General features: G+C 47.8%; 1 protein-coding gene across 1 annotated transcript in view; it reads left to right on the forward strand.

Moving 5' to 3' along the window:
• The first annotated feature begins 1008 nt into the window (after positions 1-1008).
• The window catches only part of MED31 (mediator complex subunit 31), a 26587-nt gene continuing 12228 nt past the window's right edge, over positions 1009-15367 (forward strand). Inside the window, exons 1-3 of the mRNA XM_063955996.1 lie at positions 1009-1179; positions 4218-4292; positions 6227-6323. Coding sequence (XP_063812066.1) covers positions 1155-1179; positions 4218-4292; positions 6227-6323 — 197 coding nt within the window. The 5' untranslated portion in view covers positions 1009-1154. The remainder of the gene's footprint in view (positions 1180-4217; positions 4293-6226; positions 6324-15367) is intronic.

A 15367-nucleotide genomic window follows, 5' to 3' on the forward strand; every position in this document is an offset into this window, starting at 1 on the left:
GGGTGGCGGCAGTGTTGTGGGAGTGAACGTTGGCCAGACTTGGGCTGTGTTCAGTACCCTTCAGGAGCTAATGATGTCCTGTCAGCGGAAGCAGAACCATTAACTGAGAAGTTGATTCCTACTTCCCCCCCCTAAGTCCCACGAAGCAGGGAAGCTGTTGCCAGCAGCTTCTCTGTATAATAAAAAACCTAAGAAAGTCTTTTTCCAGCAAAGCTCTGTAGAGCTCCACTACTGTGCATCCAGTCTCCTGGGAACATTTTCTAAACTGAGGTCTGGAGGAGGGGCATAGAGGGAGGAGCCAGTTCACACTGTTGAAAAGTCTTAAAGTGCCGAAGGCTCCTGCGGAACCGTCTATACCCCATTGTACTAAAATGGACCCCAGCATCCTCTAGGACTTAAGAGAAAACATCTTCACCTAGCAACTAATATTTTAGAAACAAAACAAGAACTTTCATGGCACATGCATTTCGCTTTATTACCTCAGATATGCCAGAAGGTATAAGCGGGAATAAACAGGCCAAAACTGGACTCAGAACACCTCAGGGCTTGGCTGTGACTATGCTGCCATACTACTTTCGCAAGCAACCTGCCAAGGAACATCGACACTGCTGGGCTATGTATTCCCACAGCGTCTCAAACTGCGTACTGCAGCCAGGGATTCCAGGAAAATAAATATTTTAGGTGAAAGATATTAAGTGACACAAAAGAAGACAAATGCATCCCATGCATTGCATTGTACAGATGAGGTGACAGGCTGGCATCTCTAGGCTCTATCCACAAACCTTATGACAAATTCAACTTCAACACCCACCACCCAGCCCGTCACACAGCGTACACTGCCATCTAGTGGCCAACTGAGCTATAAAATGCAGCTTAAAGCCAGGAACCAGTACCTCAGCTAAGCAAGATCCAAACCGAGGCTTGGACCGCACCTACAGTCCAAACGTCACTTCCGCCAACAGCCTGACAACTTAATAGCGTCTAGTTCATTTAGGCACTGTAAGGGCGGAAGTTATCTACTGCCCTCTCGTTCTGTCACTTCCTGGTCCTGATCACGAAGGGAACATAGACACATCCCTGACAACTGCGACTCCCCACATTTACCTTCCGGTTTCAGTTGGCGTTGCGTGAGCGGTCGCTGTGTGAGACCTACTATGGCGGCCAGCTCTATAGAAACAGGTATGTGTGAGAGCAGCCGGGGCTCATCGCCCATGGGGAGCACGGTACGGGCCTAAGCGTCCGCCATCCGTGTGTGATGTCCGCCCTGCACGCTCAGGATAGTGGCCTGGGTTGCTGGTTGCGATGACGCTTCTTGTTGGGGGTTTCTCCCGAGTGAGGCCATCATTGTAGCGGGTTCCTCATCATCCCACCGGTCTGTCACCCACGCTGTGTAACACCGGCCCCACATTGCGTTATGCTGGCCTATGCAGGAGGTTGTCAGGCTACCTGTAGTATGTACTGTCGTAATGTCACCACTGCCTCCAGCACAGCACTGAGGCCAAGGCTTCCATGTCCCCTGTGCTACTACCAGTACTATCCACGTTGACATGTATTGGGAATAGTAACCTGTGGCGAGTGTACACGTTTTAATGTTCTGCAGTGATGCTCTGAAGCAGATTAGTTATACTAACCCAGGGGTCCCATTTCTGAACTTGAACCTTTATCACATAATGCGTATGATAAATATTTTTCCCAATGTGAAAATTAATATTTTTGTGTTGATTCACGATTTTTCTCAAGCCATGAGACAGGCTCCCATAAGAGCGCGTCCAGATGGAGATCTGGAAGTGTGATAGCTTGCACCATCACACTGCTTCTCTGGTTCTTGTCTCCTGCAGCGCTCGTTGGGGTGGTGGGGATGTACCGCACAGGGGCGTGTCCGGAGTGTTGTCGGGGCGGCTGCGTGATATCACATGCAGCCCCTCCGAGAGAAAAAAGGCCACCTGACCATGCTGCCTGGGGTGAACCTTAGATCCGATGCCTCCACAATCTAATTGCAGACGCATGTTGGGGCGGCCTAGCACATGCTGAGCATCCCCCAGTGTGTGCGGAGATGAACGGAGATCTGGCTGTGTATGCAGCCATCTGTGTTCATCTCTGAATAACCCCCTAAAGCTGGCCATACATCAGAATGATTTCCTTCAAACCAGCTAATTAGTGAACACAAGTCAATCAGCAGGCCACCTACCTGAGGCTGGGTTGGGTATGGCTGACTGGCGGTTGGGGTACCGCCAGTCACAATATCTACGCCGGTGTTTAGGTAGCTTTGGGGAGGGGGCGATCGCAATGAAACTCCTTGAGGGCTCGGTGGCTCGCAGACATCCACGAGTGGGAATAGTCCCTGTCAGTCGGCATGCCGACTGTCTGGCTTTACACCGCCGGTCACATAACGCATCCCCTGAGGCTTATGCATAGGATGCAGCTTTTTAAACAAAGTAAACTTGTCTGATGTTTAAGTCTTGTCCCATATTAATGTTATTTTTGAGTCAGGAGTCTGGTACTTTTTCACCTATGACCTGAATAAGCACTGACTCTGGAGGCTCGGACTGGTGAGAAATCATCCCCCATATTCAGCTAGTTTGAGTTTAGAATCATGCTGTTGGAAATGGAGAACACACTGATCACCTTCTTAGGCTACACAGGCATCTCTAGTAAGGGTCCACCATGTGGGGAAGAGTTATCTATACAATCAAACAAGTTGGTAATGTCTGCAGTACAGTATTTATGTCCGAGTTTCCCAAACTTCGCCATTACAATCCAGGTTTTATGGATATCTATTCTTGAGCACAGATGACTTATCCATCTGGACTCAAGCATGGATTTCCTTAATACCAGGACTGTAATGGAGCTTAGGAAATGCTGTCTAAGAGTTTTGGGGGAAGACTTACAAAGCCAGAACCAGAGAAGATAGAGGCAGTTAGAGACTGCACCTAGCCCATGAACCAGAGACGGGTGCTAGTGTTTACAGGTCCTGCGGAGTACTACGGATGGCTTTTTCCTGGTTTTAGCACTGACACCAAGCCCCTGACAGACGTCTAAGCAGCAGCTTCTCAAAGCAGCAGAGTAGGCACCCACTGGCATTCTAGTCATTAAAATTGGCACCCATGAGTGCTGCAGTAATGGAGAGCTGCACACTATAATATAGGGCTCTGTATGAAATACCTACAATCAAAATTCCAACCGCCGAAATCCCGACATGGACAAAATACCGACATTTAAAATACCGACAAGGTCAGAATACCGACATGTAAAATGTCGACAGGTGAAAATGCCGACATGGGGTTTTCACTGTTTTTGTGTGTGTGTATGTCGACATGGACACCATGTAAGTGTACCGCGTCCCCTCGCATCGGTACACTATTATATTCCCCCTCCAGGTCCACTGGGATGGTAAAGTATGAACAAGTCGGTTTCAATGAAACTCATGTTGGCATTTTCACCTGTCGGGATTTTGACCGTGTCGGGATTTTGACCGTCGGTCAATTGTTTGCATCCCATAATAAGGACTTTGTTGTATGTACTGTTGTGTCCCAGTAGGAAGCTGGAGCCAATACGGGTTTAGGGCATGTCTAGCAGGAACACTGTCTCGCTTATTTGAAGCCTAACCATTTGAGCAGAAAGGTGAGGTGTGCTACTAGAACAGGGCTGGCCAAACCGGTCCTCGAGATCTACCAACAGTTCATGTTTTCCAGGCCTCCTGGAGATCTGTAGAATGGTCAGTTAGGAATGAATGCAGCACATCTTAATTAGTAATGACTACACCTGTGTACCAGCTAGGTGGTCTGGAAAATGTGACCTGTTGGTAGATCTCGAGGACTGGTTTGGCCAGCCCTGTACTAGAACAATGCCTATTGTGTGAGTTAGGAAAAATCTTTAGCCCTATGTTTATGTCAGGCCCCATCTGGACCCCAGTCTTTAACGTATACTACATATTCAGGATATAAATGGAATTACATTAATTGTATAAGAGCTATAAATGAGAATAATTGTGGAAAAGCATTTCTCTATTTTTGACCATTTGTTTAATGCTATCAGAATATCTGTTGTAAACTCCACTGAGTTAAATGTCTTGCACAAAAGCACCATCTTAAAGCAATAGGATTAGTAACATAAAAATAAGATGTGTTCTTATCAATGATCCTGATTAGAGCAAATTATCATCAGTTAAATTAGCAGTTTCCTTGTTTTTCATAATTTTTTTTAAATTCTTTTTGCAGATGAACAAGCACGGATTAGATTCCAGCTGGAGTTGGAATTTGTTCAGTGTTTGGCAAATCCCAATTACCTTAACTGTAAGTATTGTGTGAAAATAATGGGGCAGATGTATTAACCTGGAGAAGGCATAAGGGAGTGATAAACCAGTGATAAGTGCATCAGCTCCAATATGCAAATTGACAGTTAGGAGCTGACTGGCTGGTGCATTTATCACCGTGCACTTATCATTGGTTTATCACTTCCTTATGCCTTCTCCAGGTTAATACATCTGCCCCCTTGTTCACTAAAAGTCATATTCAATTAGATACAGTAATTTACCAAGCCGGGAAAAGGGTGTTAGTCCGGGGCTATTCAATTACAGTTACTTTTCGCTCTCTGTAAACTACCTGCTAACAGGTTAACCTATAGAATCCGGGATAAGTACCTTGGAGCTATGGCTTCACACGTTTGTGGCACTTGCAATCGGGACATTTATCACAGATTTCTGTTTGAGCCTCCCTCAGGCTCTAACAAAATTTGCGTGGAGTGCAGCCTCCGGGCTCTAATTGAATAGCCTTGACAGAACAAGTGTCTCTATATAAAATAGTTACTAGTCACAGATTAATATGTCATTTAAAGGCACTTCTAGAGCTTGCTAAGTTGTCCAGTTATGATCTAGTCCTTTATCTCTTTGTAAGTAGTATGGGTTCACAATTGTTAGAATTGCCTTGCAGTGCTGAGGTCAGGTGTTTGATTATGATCAGGTCCCTATGTGGGTAGAGTTTGTATGTTATCCATATGTTTCTGCGGGTATACTGGTTTCTTTCCACAATCCAATGACATACTGATAGGTTAATCGACTTCTGATAATAAGCCCTGGTGTGTGTGCCCATTTGGTAGGCAATATAGACATTACGCTCGACTTGGGCTGATGTAAGTTACTAAATATTCTCTGTAAGGTGCTGCTTGATTTGTGTGCGTTAGATGAAAAAAAATGTTAATTAAGTGGATTTTTATAGAAGATAAAAAATGTCATTTTATTAGACTCATGTTTTGTATTTATTGTTGCATCTCTGTTACATGGACACTAGCCTTGCTTTGGCAGTAAGTCCATTGATTAAGCCATGAAAAACTGACTTTGTAGAATGGTAATAGCATAAAAAGTACCAATAGTAGAAAAGATACAACTAAAGTAGGATGTGCTGATTAGTACGTTGTCTTGCACTCCTAAAAAAAAAAAATAATAAGAAAAAAAAAACAGTTTATTAGTACAATGGGGATTCCCCATGGTAACCCACTGGCCCTACAGCACCAGTCTGACAGAAACACTGCTACAGCCCAGATACCCAACTTATACCGCTTTCAGATCGCAATGTCGGGTCCCACCCAGGAATTGGAAATGGGTCCTTCCCGGGTGAGACCCAGCATTGGACCCTAAACACCGCCATCCCGACCCAGCTCGGGTTGCCATCTGGGGACGGAGATGGCATCGGGGGGCAGTTGCAGAGGTGGCGGCGGGAGATGAGATCATCTCCGCGCCGCCTCTCCCTATGCAGTGTACGGGTACCGGGTCGCATCGACCCAGGTAACCCGTTCACACTGTTCCTGACCAAGGAATAGGACTTTTTATAACCCGAGTTGAATTACCTGGTCAGGTGACCCAGGATTTCTGGAGTAACCCTTTCACACCTCACAGCGACCCGTGTCGACCTGGCAATATACCGGGTCGATACCGGGTTATTTGTGCGGTGTGAAAGGGGTATTAGTGTAACCATTTATACATGCGTCAGAGGAAATCTCAACTCCCAAGTCAGGAGGAGAAAATGTTTGTCTCCTTATTTGTTGTCCAGTTTAAGATTACAGTATATTTTCTATTAGATGTAAATTGAACCCCAACATTGTATTTAATAGAGAATTTGCATTAATAAAGCATTCTAGAGGTTATTGCTGTGGAAAGTACTTAGTGTTACTCAGATACCATAAGGTGTCCTCTAATGTTCTGCGTCTTATACATTTCTTTCCCCACCTCTAGTCCTAGCACAAAGGGGATACTTCAAGGAGAAGCCGTTTGTGAACTATCTGAAATACCTGCTATATTGGAAGGATCCTGAGTATGCTAAATATTTAAAGTAAGTTAAAAATCTGCCTTTATCAGTATTTGGAATATATGTGTTTAATAATAATAATAATAATAATAATCTATAGCATTATCACATATCACACTCTTCCACTCTGCTAGACACAAGTAGACATAAAGCTTAGGTAACTATGCCCATTTACACAGTACATACATCGTGATACAATCAGTAAGGATTTTATGTTTTCTGTGTAAGAAGGGAGAACCTCATCTCGGCAGCACAATGTTAGAATCAAAGGAGAAAAGGTTTTGCTTTGTCTCTTCCGCTTTCTTCTGATGTGAGTGTGTGAGGAGTGTAGTGAGTGATGGGACTGTAACATGTGCAGAGGATGGGAGATGGCGGCCTTTATCGGATGATTTCTGCCTTATGGGAGAGCACACAGATTAGTACAGAGAGATTATACACTCTGATCTAAATATAAACAAGTTGCCATGTAACATTTGTAGTATTGTATTACAAAACTTCAAACGGGCTCTCAAGACCCACTTCTTCACCAAACCCAGCCAAACCTCATCCTAACCCTCTGTTCCACGTTCTCTATGTACCCCATCTGTGTCACCCATGTCTGTCTACCCCTCCCCTTTAGAATGTAAGCTCTCACGAGTAGGGCCCTCTTCCCTCATGTGCTTATCCTTTTTTTTTTTTTCCTCTTTAATACTCTTCAACTGCACCAAATCCACAAGTCTTCTGCCACCTGATACTTATTCCAGTGTCATCTGCTGATGTAGCTATGTTTATTTACCCTGTACTTGTCCTATATTGTTATCAACTGTAAGTTGCTGTTTTCCTGTTTGATTATTTGTTTATGTACTCTGTAATTGGGCGCTGCGGAACCCTTGTGGTGCCATATAAATAAAGGATAATAATGGCTAATTTTCACACCATAAAGCTAATGTACAGTATGAGTTCTGTGCAACTTAAGCTGTAATGAAGGCTGAGTAAAGGTACAGTACTGTAACCACTACATAATTACCTTAATTGTGCCTTGTTTATAGTCGTAGTTTGGGTTACAAGGGATTTGTAGTAATCACTGATTTCTCAGCTGTTATATTCCTGCAACTCAAATGCCCAAATTCAGTTAGCAGTGAGTTCTATTACCACAGGTCAAAGAAAACATTTCCAATTCAATTAGAAATCAGCGTTAACTCAGGTCTCAATGGGAGTTATGCAGATTTTAGTTTGCGGCCCCTGAGTAGGTTAAAAGTAGGTAAGAATCTTTCTCTGACGTCCTAGTGGATGCTGGGGACTCCGTAAGGACCATGGGGGATAGCGGCTCCGCAGGAGACTGGGCACAGCTAAGAAAGATTTAGGACTACCTGGTGTGCACTGGCTCCTCCCACTATGACCCTCCTCCAGACCTCAGTTAAGGTGGGTACACACTATTAGATATATCTGCAGATCAATTGATCTGCAGATATATCTATGTACGGATCGGGCAGTGTGCTGTGCATACACACTGCCCGATCCGTCGGGGGACTGACGTCATGAACTGGGCGGGCGCTCGCGCCTGCCCAGTTCACCTGTCAATCACCGCCGGCCGCCGCAGCATGTGTACGGGCGGTCGGACGACCACCCCGTACACACACAGCGACGCGCCAATATATCGTTAGATAAATTGGCTGTCGGCTGTGCTGCGCGGCCGACGCGATACGTCTGTGAACGACGGAGTTCACAGACGTATCGCCCGTACACACTGGCCGACGGTCCCGCGATGTATCGGCCGTTCAAGAGAACGGCCGATACATCGACCAGTGTGTACGGGCCTTAAGAATCCTGTGCCCGGCTGAGCTGGATGCACACTAGGGGCTCTCCTGAGCTCCTAGAGAGAAAGTATATTTAGGTTTTTTATTTTACAGTAAGATCTGCTGGCAACAGACTCACTGCAGCGAGGGACTAAGGGGAGAAGAAGCGAACCTACCTAACTGGTGGTAGCTTGGGCTTCTTAGGCTACTGGACACCATTAGCTCCAGAGGGATCGACCGCATGGAACTGGCCATTGATGTTCGGTCCCAGAGCCGCGCCGCCGGCCCCCTTACAGAGCCAGAAACAAGAAGAGTCCGGAAAATCGGCGGCAGAAGACATCGGTCTTCACCAAGGTAGCGCACAGCACTGCAGCTGTGCGCCATTGCTCCTCATACACACTTCACACTCCGGTCACTGAGGGTGCAGGGCGCTGGGGGGGGCGCCCTGAGCAGCAATAAAAACACCTTGGCTGGCAAATATATCACAATATATAGCCCCAGAGGCTATATATGTGATAAATACCCCTGCCAGAATCCATAAAAAAGCGGGAGAAAAGTCCGCGAAAAAGGGGCGGAGCTATCTCCCTCAGCACACTGGCGCCATTTTCTCTTCACAGTGCAGCTGTAAGACAGCTCCCCAGGCTCTCCCCTGTAGTTTTCAGGCTCAAAGGGTTAAAAAGAGAGGGGGGGCACTAAATTTAGGCGTAATATTGTTTATACAAGCAGCTATTGGGGGAAAAATCACTCAGTTATCGTGTTAATCCCTGCATTATATAGCGCTCTGGTGTGTGCTGGCATACTCTCTCTCTGTCTCCCCAAAGGACTTTGTGGGGTCCTGTCCTCAGTCAGAGCATTCCCTGTGTGTGTGCTGTGTGTCGGTACGGCTGTGTCGACATGTGGGATGAGGAAGGTTACGTGGAGGTGGAGCAGAGGCCGATAAATGGGATGTCGTCCCCTGTGGGGCCGACACCAGAGTGGATGGATAGGTGGAAGGTATTAACCTACAATGTCAACTCCTTACAAGGCTGGATGACGTAAAACAGCTGTGGGACTGCCGGCTTCTCAGCCCGCGCCTGCCCAGGCGTCTCAAAGGCCATCAGGGGCTCAAAAAAGCGCCCGTTACCTCAGATGGCAGACACAGATGTCGACACGGAGTCTGACTCCAGTGTCGACGAGGTTGAGACATATACACAATCCACTAGGAACATCCGTTACATGATCTCGGCAATGAAAAATGTGCTACGCATTTCTGATATGAACCCAAGTACCACATAAAAGGGGTTTTATTTTTGGGGAGAAAAAGCAGCCAGTGTTTTGTTCCCCCATCAGATGAATGAATGAATGAAGTGTGTAAAGTAGCGTGGGTTCCCCCAATAAGAAACTGGTAATTTCTAAAAAGTTACTGATGGCGTACCCTTTCCCGCCAGAGGATAGGTCACGTTGGGAGATATCCCTTAGGGTGGATAAGGCGCTCACACGTTTGTCAAAAAAGGTGGCACTGCCGTCTTAGGATACGGCCACCTTGAAGGAGCCTGCTGATAAAAAACAGGAGGCTATCCTGAAGTCTGTATATACACACTCAGGTTATATACTGAGACCTGCAATTGCCTCAGCATAAATAGTGCTGCTGCAGCGTGGTCCGATACCCTGTCAGATAATACTCTAAGACAGGGATAATAGTTTGCTAACATAGAGCATATTAAAGACGTTGTCTTATATATAAAGGATGCACAGAGGGATATTTGCCGGCTGGCATCCAGAATAAATGCAATGTTCATTCTGCCAGGAGGGTATTAGAAACCCGGCAGTGGATAGGTGATGCTGCCTATAAAAAGCACATGGAGATTCTGCCTTATAAGGGTGAGGAATTGTTTGGGGATGGTCTCTGGGACCTCGTATCCACAGCAACAGCTGGGAAGAAAAAAATGTTACCTCAGGTTTCCTCACAGCCTAAGAAAGCACCGTATTTTCAGGTACAGTCCTTTCGGCTTCAGAAAAGCAAGCGGGTCAAAGGCGCTTCCTTTCTGCACAGAGACAAGGGAAGAAGGAAAAAGCTGCACCAGCAGCCAGTTCCCAGGATCAAAAATCTTCCCCTGCTTCCTCTGAGTCCACCGCTTGACGTTGGGGCTCCACAGGTGGAGACAGGTGCGGTAGGGGCGCGTCTCGGGAACTTCAGGGACCAGTGGGTTTGCCCACAGGTGGATCCCTAGGTTCTGCAAATAGTATCACAGGGATACAGGCTGGAGTTCGAGGCGACTCCCCCTCGCCGTTACCTCACCTCAGCCTTGCCTGCTGCCCTCGGAGAAAGGTAGTACTGGCGGCAATTCACAAGCTGCACTTCCAGCAGGTGAAATCAAGGTACCCCTCCTTCAACAAGGCCGGGGTTACTATTCCAAAATGTTGTGGTACCGAAACCAGACGGTTCGGTGAGACCCATTCTAAAATTGAAAGCCTTGAACACTTATATACGAAGGTTCAAGTTCAAAATGGAATCGCTCAGGGCGATTATTGCAAGCCTGGAGAATTTCATGGTATCACTGGACATCAAGGATGCTTACCTGCATGTCCCTATTTACCCTCTACACCAGGAGTACCTCAAAATTGTGGTACAGGATTGTCATTACCAATTCCAGACGTTGCCGTTGGTCTGTCCCTGGCACCGATGTATTTACCAAGGTAATGGCCGAAATAATTATCCCGTACTTGGACGATCTCCTTATAAAGGCGAGGTCCAGGGAGCAGTTGTTCGGCGGAGTAGCACTATCTCGGGAAGTGCTACAACAGCACGGCTGGATTCTGAATATCCAAAGTCGAAGCTGGTTCCTACGACGCGTCTACTGTTCCTGAGTATGGTTCTGGACACAGAACAGGATAAAAAGGGTTTCTCCCGGAGGAGAAGTCCAAGGAGTTGTAGTCTCTAGACAGAGACCTCCTTATACGTATACAGGTGTCGGTGCATCGATGCACGCGAGCCTTGGGAAGGATGGTAGCTTCTTACGAATAAATTCCATTCGCCAGGTCCCATACAAGGATTTTCCAGTGGGATCTGTTGAACATGTGGTCCGGGTCGCATCTTCAGATGCATCGGCGGATAACCCTGTCTCCAGGGGCCAGGGGGTCACTGTTGTAGTGGCTGCAGAGTGCTCATCTTCTAGGGGGCCGCAGATTCGGCATACAGGACTGGGTCCTGGTGACCACGGATGCCAGCCTTCGAGGCTGGGGGGCAGTCACACAGGGAAGAAACTTCCAAGGCTATGGAAAAGTCAGGAGACTTCCCTACACATAAATATTCTGAAACTAAGGGCCATTTACAATGCCCTAAGTCAGGCTAGACCCCTGCTTCAACACCGGCCGGTGCTGATCCAGTCAGACAACATCACGGCGGTCGCTCATGTAAACGACAGGGCGGCACAAGAAGCAGGATGGCGATGGCAGAAGCCACAAGGATTCTCCGATGGGCGGAAAATCATGTGTTAGCACTGTCAGCAGTGTTCATTCCCGGAGTGGACAACTGAGAAGCAGACTTTCTCAGAAGACACGACCTCCACCCGAGAGAGTGGGGACTTCATCCAGAAGTCTTCCAAATGATTGTACACCGTTGGGAAAGGCCACAGGTGGACATGATGGCGTCCCGCCTCAACTAAAAGTTACAAAGATATTGCGCCAGATCAAGGACCCTCAGGCGATAGCTGTGGACGCTCTGGTAACACAGTGGGTGTACCAGTTGGTGTATGTGTTTCCTTCTCTGCCTCTCTTACCCAGGGTAATGAGAATAATAAGAAGGAGAGGAGTAAGAACTATACTCATTGTTCCGGGTGGGCCAAGAAGAGCTTGGTAACCAGAACTCCAAGAAATGATCTCAGAGGACCCATGGCCTCTGCCGCTCAGACAGGACCTGCTGCAGCAGGGGGCCTGTCTGTTCCAAGACGTACCGCGGCTGCGTTGGACGGCATGGCGGTTGAACGCCGGATCCTGAAGTAAAAGGGAATTCCGGAGGAAGTTATCCCTACGCTATTTAAAGCTAGGAAAGAAGTGAACGCTAACCATTATCACCGCATATGGTGGAAATATGTTGCGTGCTGTGAGGCCAGGAAGGCCCCAAAGGAGAAATTTCAGCTAGGTCGATTTCTGCACTTCCTACAGTCAGAGGTGACTATGGGCCTACAATGGGGTTCCATTAAGGTCCAGATTTTGGCTCTATCGATTTTCTTCCAAAATGGAACTGGCTTCACTGCCCGAAGTTCATACTTTTGTTAAGGGAGGGCTGCATAGTCAGCCCCCGTTTGTGCCTCCAGTGGCACCGTGGGATCTCAACGTGGTGTTGGATTTCCTGAAGTCGCATTGGGTTGAGCCACCTAAATCCGTGGAGCTATAATACCTCACGTGGAAAGTGGTCATTCTGTGGGCCTTGGCGTCGGCCAGGCGTGTATCAGAATTGACAAAAGCCCTTATCTATTTTATATGGGAAAGGTGAAATTGAGGACTCGTTCCCAATTCCTTCCTAAGGTGGTATCCGTTTTTCATGTGAACCAACCTATTGTGGTGCCTGCGGCTACTTGGGACTTGGAGGATTCCAAGTTACTGGACATAGTCAGGGCCCTGAAAAGTATATGTTTCCAGGACAGCTGGAGTCAGGAAGACTGACTCGCTATTTATCCTGTATGCACCCAACAAGCTGGGTGCTCCTGCTTCTAAGCAGACGATTGCTCGCTGGATCTGTAGCACGATTCAACTTGCACATTCTGCGGCTGGACTGCCGCACCCTAAATCTGTAAAAGCCCATTCCACGAGGAAAGTGGGCTCTTCTTGGGCGGCTGCCCGAGGGGTCTCGGCTTTACAACTTTGCCGAGCTGCTACTTGGTCAGGGGCAAACACGTTTGCAAAATTCTACAAATTTGATACCCTGGCTGAGGAGGACCTTGAGTTCTCTCATTCGGTGCTGCAGAGTCATCCGCACTCTCCCGCCCGTTTGGGAGCTTTGGTATAATCCCCATGGTCCTTACGGAGTCCCCAGCATCCACTAGGACGTCAGAGAAAATAAGATTTTACTCACCGGTAAATCTATTTCTCGTAGTCCGTAGTGGATGCTGGGCGCCCGTCCCAAGTGCGGACTGTCTGCAATACTTGTATATAGTTATCATTAACTAAAAGGGTTATTGTTGAGCCATCTGTTGAGAGGCTCTGTTATGTTCATACTGTTAACTGGGTATCATATCACGAGTTATACGGTGTGATTGGTGTGGCTGGTATGAGTCTTACCCGGGATTCAAAATCCTTCCTTATTGTGTCAGCTCTTCCGGGCACAGTATCCTAACTGAGGTCTGGAGGAGGGTCATAGTGGGAGGAGCCAGTGCACACCAGGTAGTCCTAAATCTTTCTTAGCTGTGCCCAGTCTCCTGCGGAGCCGCTATCCCCCATGGTCCTTACGGAGTCCCCAGCATCCACTACGGACTACGAGAAATAGATTTACCGGTGAGTAAAATCTTATTTTTTCATCAATTTGCCATTTTTTCAGAAGCTAGAATACTTTGCTTATTGCCATTATCAGCCTTCTGTACTTTTATACAATCTTATTTGCCACTTATTCATGCACTTCCACCAGGTCCTATACTGTAGAACAGTTAGGGAACCACTGTTGTATAAAATGTAAGAGACACATTGACACACCAATCTACTAACAAGATTGAAGCTATTAATTTATCCTTTTTCAGAAAGAAAAAGCCTGTCTGCAAAATAAGTGTCTGTGTAGTCGTTAACACCCGCATCATAGGGACCCTTGGGGCAAATGTATTAACCCGGGGAAGGCATAAGGAAGTGATAAACCAGTGATACGTGCAAGGTAATAAAGGCAGCAGCCAATCAGCTCCAATATGTAAATTAACAGTTAGGATCTGATTGGCTGCTGCCTTTATCACCTTGCACATATCACTGGTTTATCACTTCCTTATGCCTTCTCCAGGTTAATACATCTGCCCCCTTGTTCTGGCAATAAAACAGCCTAATTTGTAAAACATTATTCATTAGATAGACAGAGAGCAAATTCATCTTGGAGTTCTTCTTTTGTAACACATCTTCACACATATGGGTGTAAAATAAATTTCTCATACGTCCTAGAGGATGCTGGGGACTCCAAAAGGACCATGGGGTATAGACGGATCCGCAGGAGCTTGGGCACACTATAAAGACTTAAACTGGGTGTGAACTGGCTACTCCCTCCAGACCTCAGTTAGGTTTTGTGCCCAGGAGTGATGGGTCACACACTAGGGGAGCTCTCCTGAGTTTCTCTGAAAGACTTTGTTAGGTTTTTTATTTTCAGGCAGACCTGCTGGCTACAGGCTCCCTGCATCGTGGGAGTGAGGGGAGAGAAGCAGACCTACTTCTTCTTAGTTTAAGGGCTCTGCTTTTCGGCTACTGGACACCATAGGCTCCAGAGGGTTCGATCACTTGGTGCGCCTAGCTTCTTGTTCCCGGAGCCGCGCCGTCAATCCCCTCACAAAAGCCGGAAGAAAGAAGCCGGGTGAGTATGGGAAGAAAGGAAGACTTCAGTGACGGCAGAAGACTTCAGTAACGGAGGTAACAGCAGCGGTAGGGCTGCGCTCCAGGCTCCCACACACCAACGTCTCTGGCAGGGTGCAGGGCGCTGGGGGGGAGCGCCCTGGGGGCATGTTGCTGACGGTCTATAATGCTGGCGGGGGACATATTATGGTGCCTGGGCACAGCGTATGTTCACCCCGCCAGGGTGCTGCAGGGGGGAGAGACAGCGGTAGCGCTGCGCTCCCTGCTCCCGCGCTTACCATCACCTGCAGGGCGCTGGGGGGGGGAGCGCCCTGGGCAGCATATAGCATAAAATCTGTACTTCACTGGCGGGGGAACATACTTTGGTGCCCGCCCCGCCAGTGCGCCGTGAACGGGAGAGAGCAGCAGCGGTAGCGCTGCGCTTCCGCACTCCACCGGGCCTGCAGGGTGCTGGGAAGGGGGAAGCGCCCTGGGCAGCATTTAACAGATGAAATCACTGGCGGGGGGGACATGCTTCGGCGCCCGCCCCGCCAGTGCGCTGTGAACGGGAGGGAGCAGCAGCGGTAGCGCTGCGCTCTCTGCTCCCGCTCTCCATCGGCCTGCAGGGCGCTGGGGGGGAGCGCCCTGGGCGGCATTTATAAAAAGATCCCGGGCGGGGGAACATACCCGGTCACCGGGTGTCTTCGCCCCGCCGGGAGACCGCAGCGTAGCTCCCACACACCAACGGCTTCCGTGGGTGATAAGAAGGGTGTCGTATAGCATTATGTTTAATAATGG

This window comes from Pseudophryne corroboree, chromosome 2, assembly GCF_028390025.1.
Source record: "Pseudophryne corroboree isolate aPseCor3 chromosome 2, aPseCor3.hap2, whole genome shotgun sequence".
NCBI lineage: Eukaryota > Metazoa > Chordata > Amphibia > Anura > Myobatrachidae > Pseudophryne > Pseudophryne corroboree.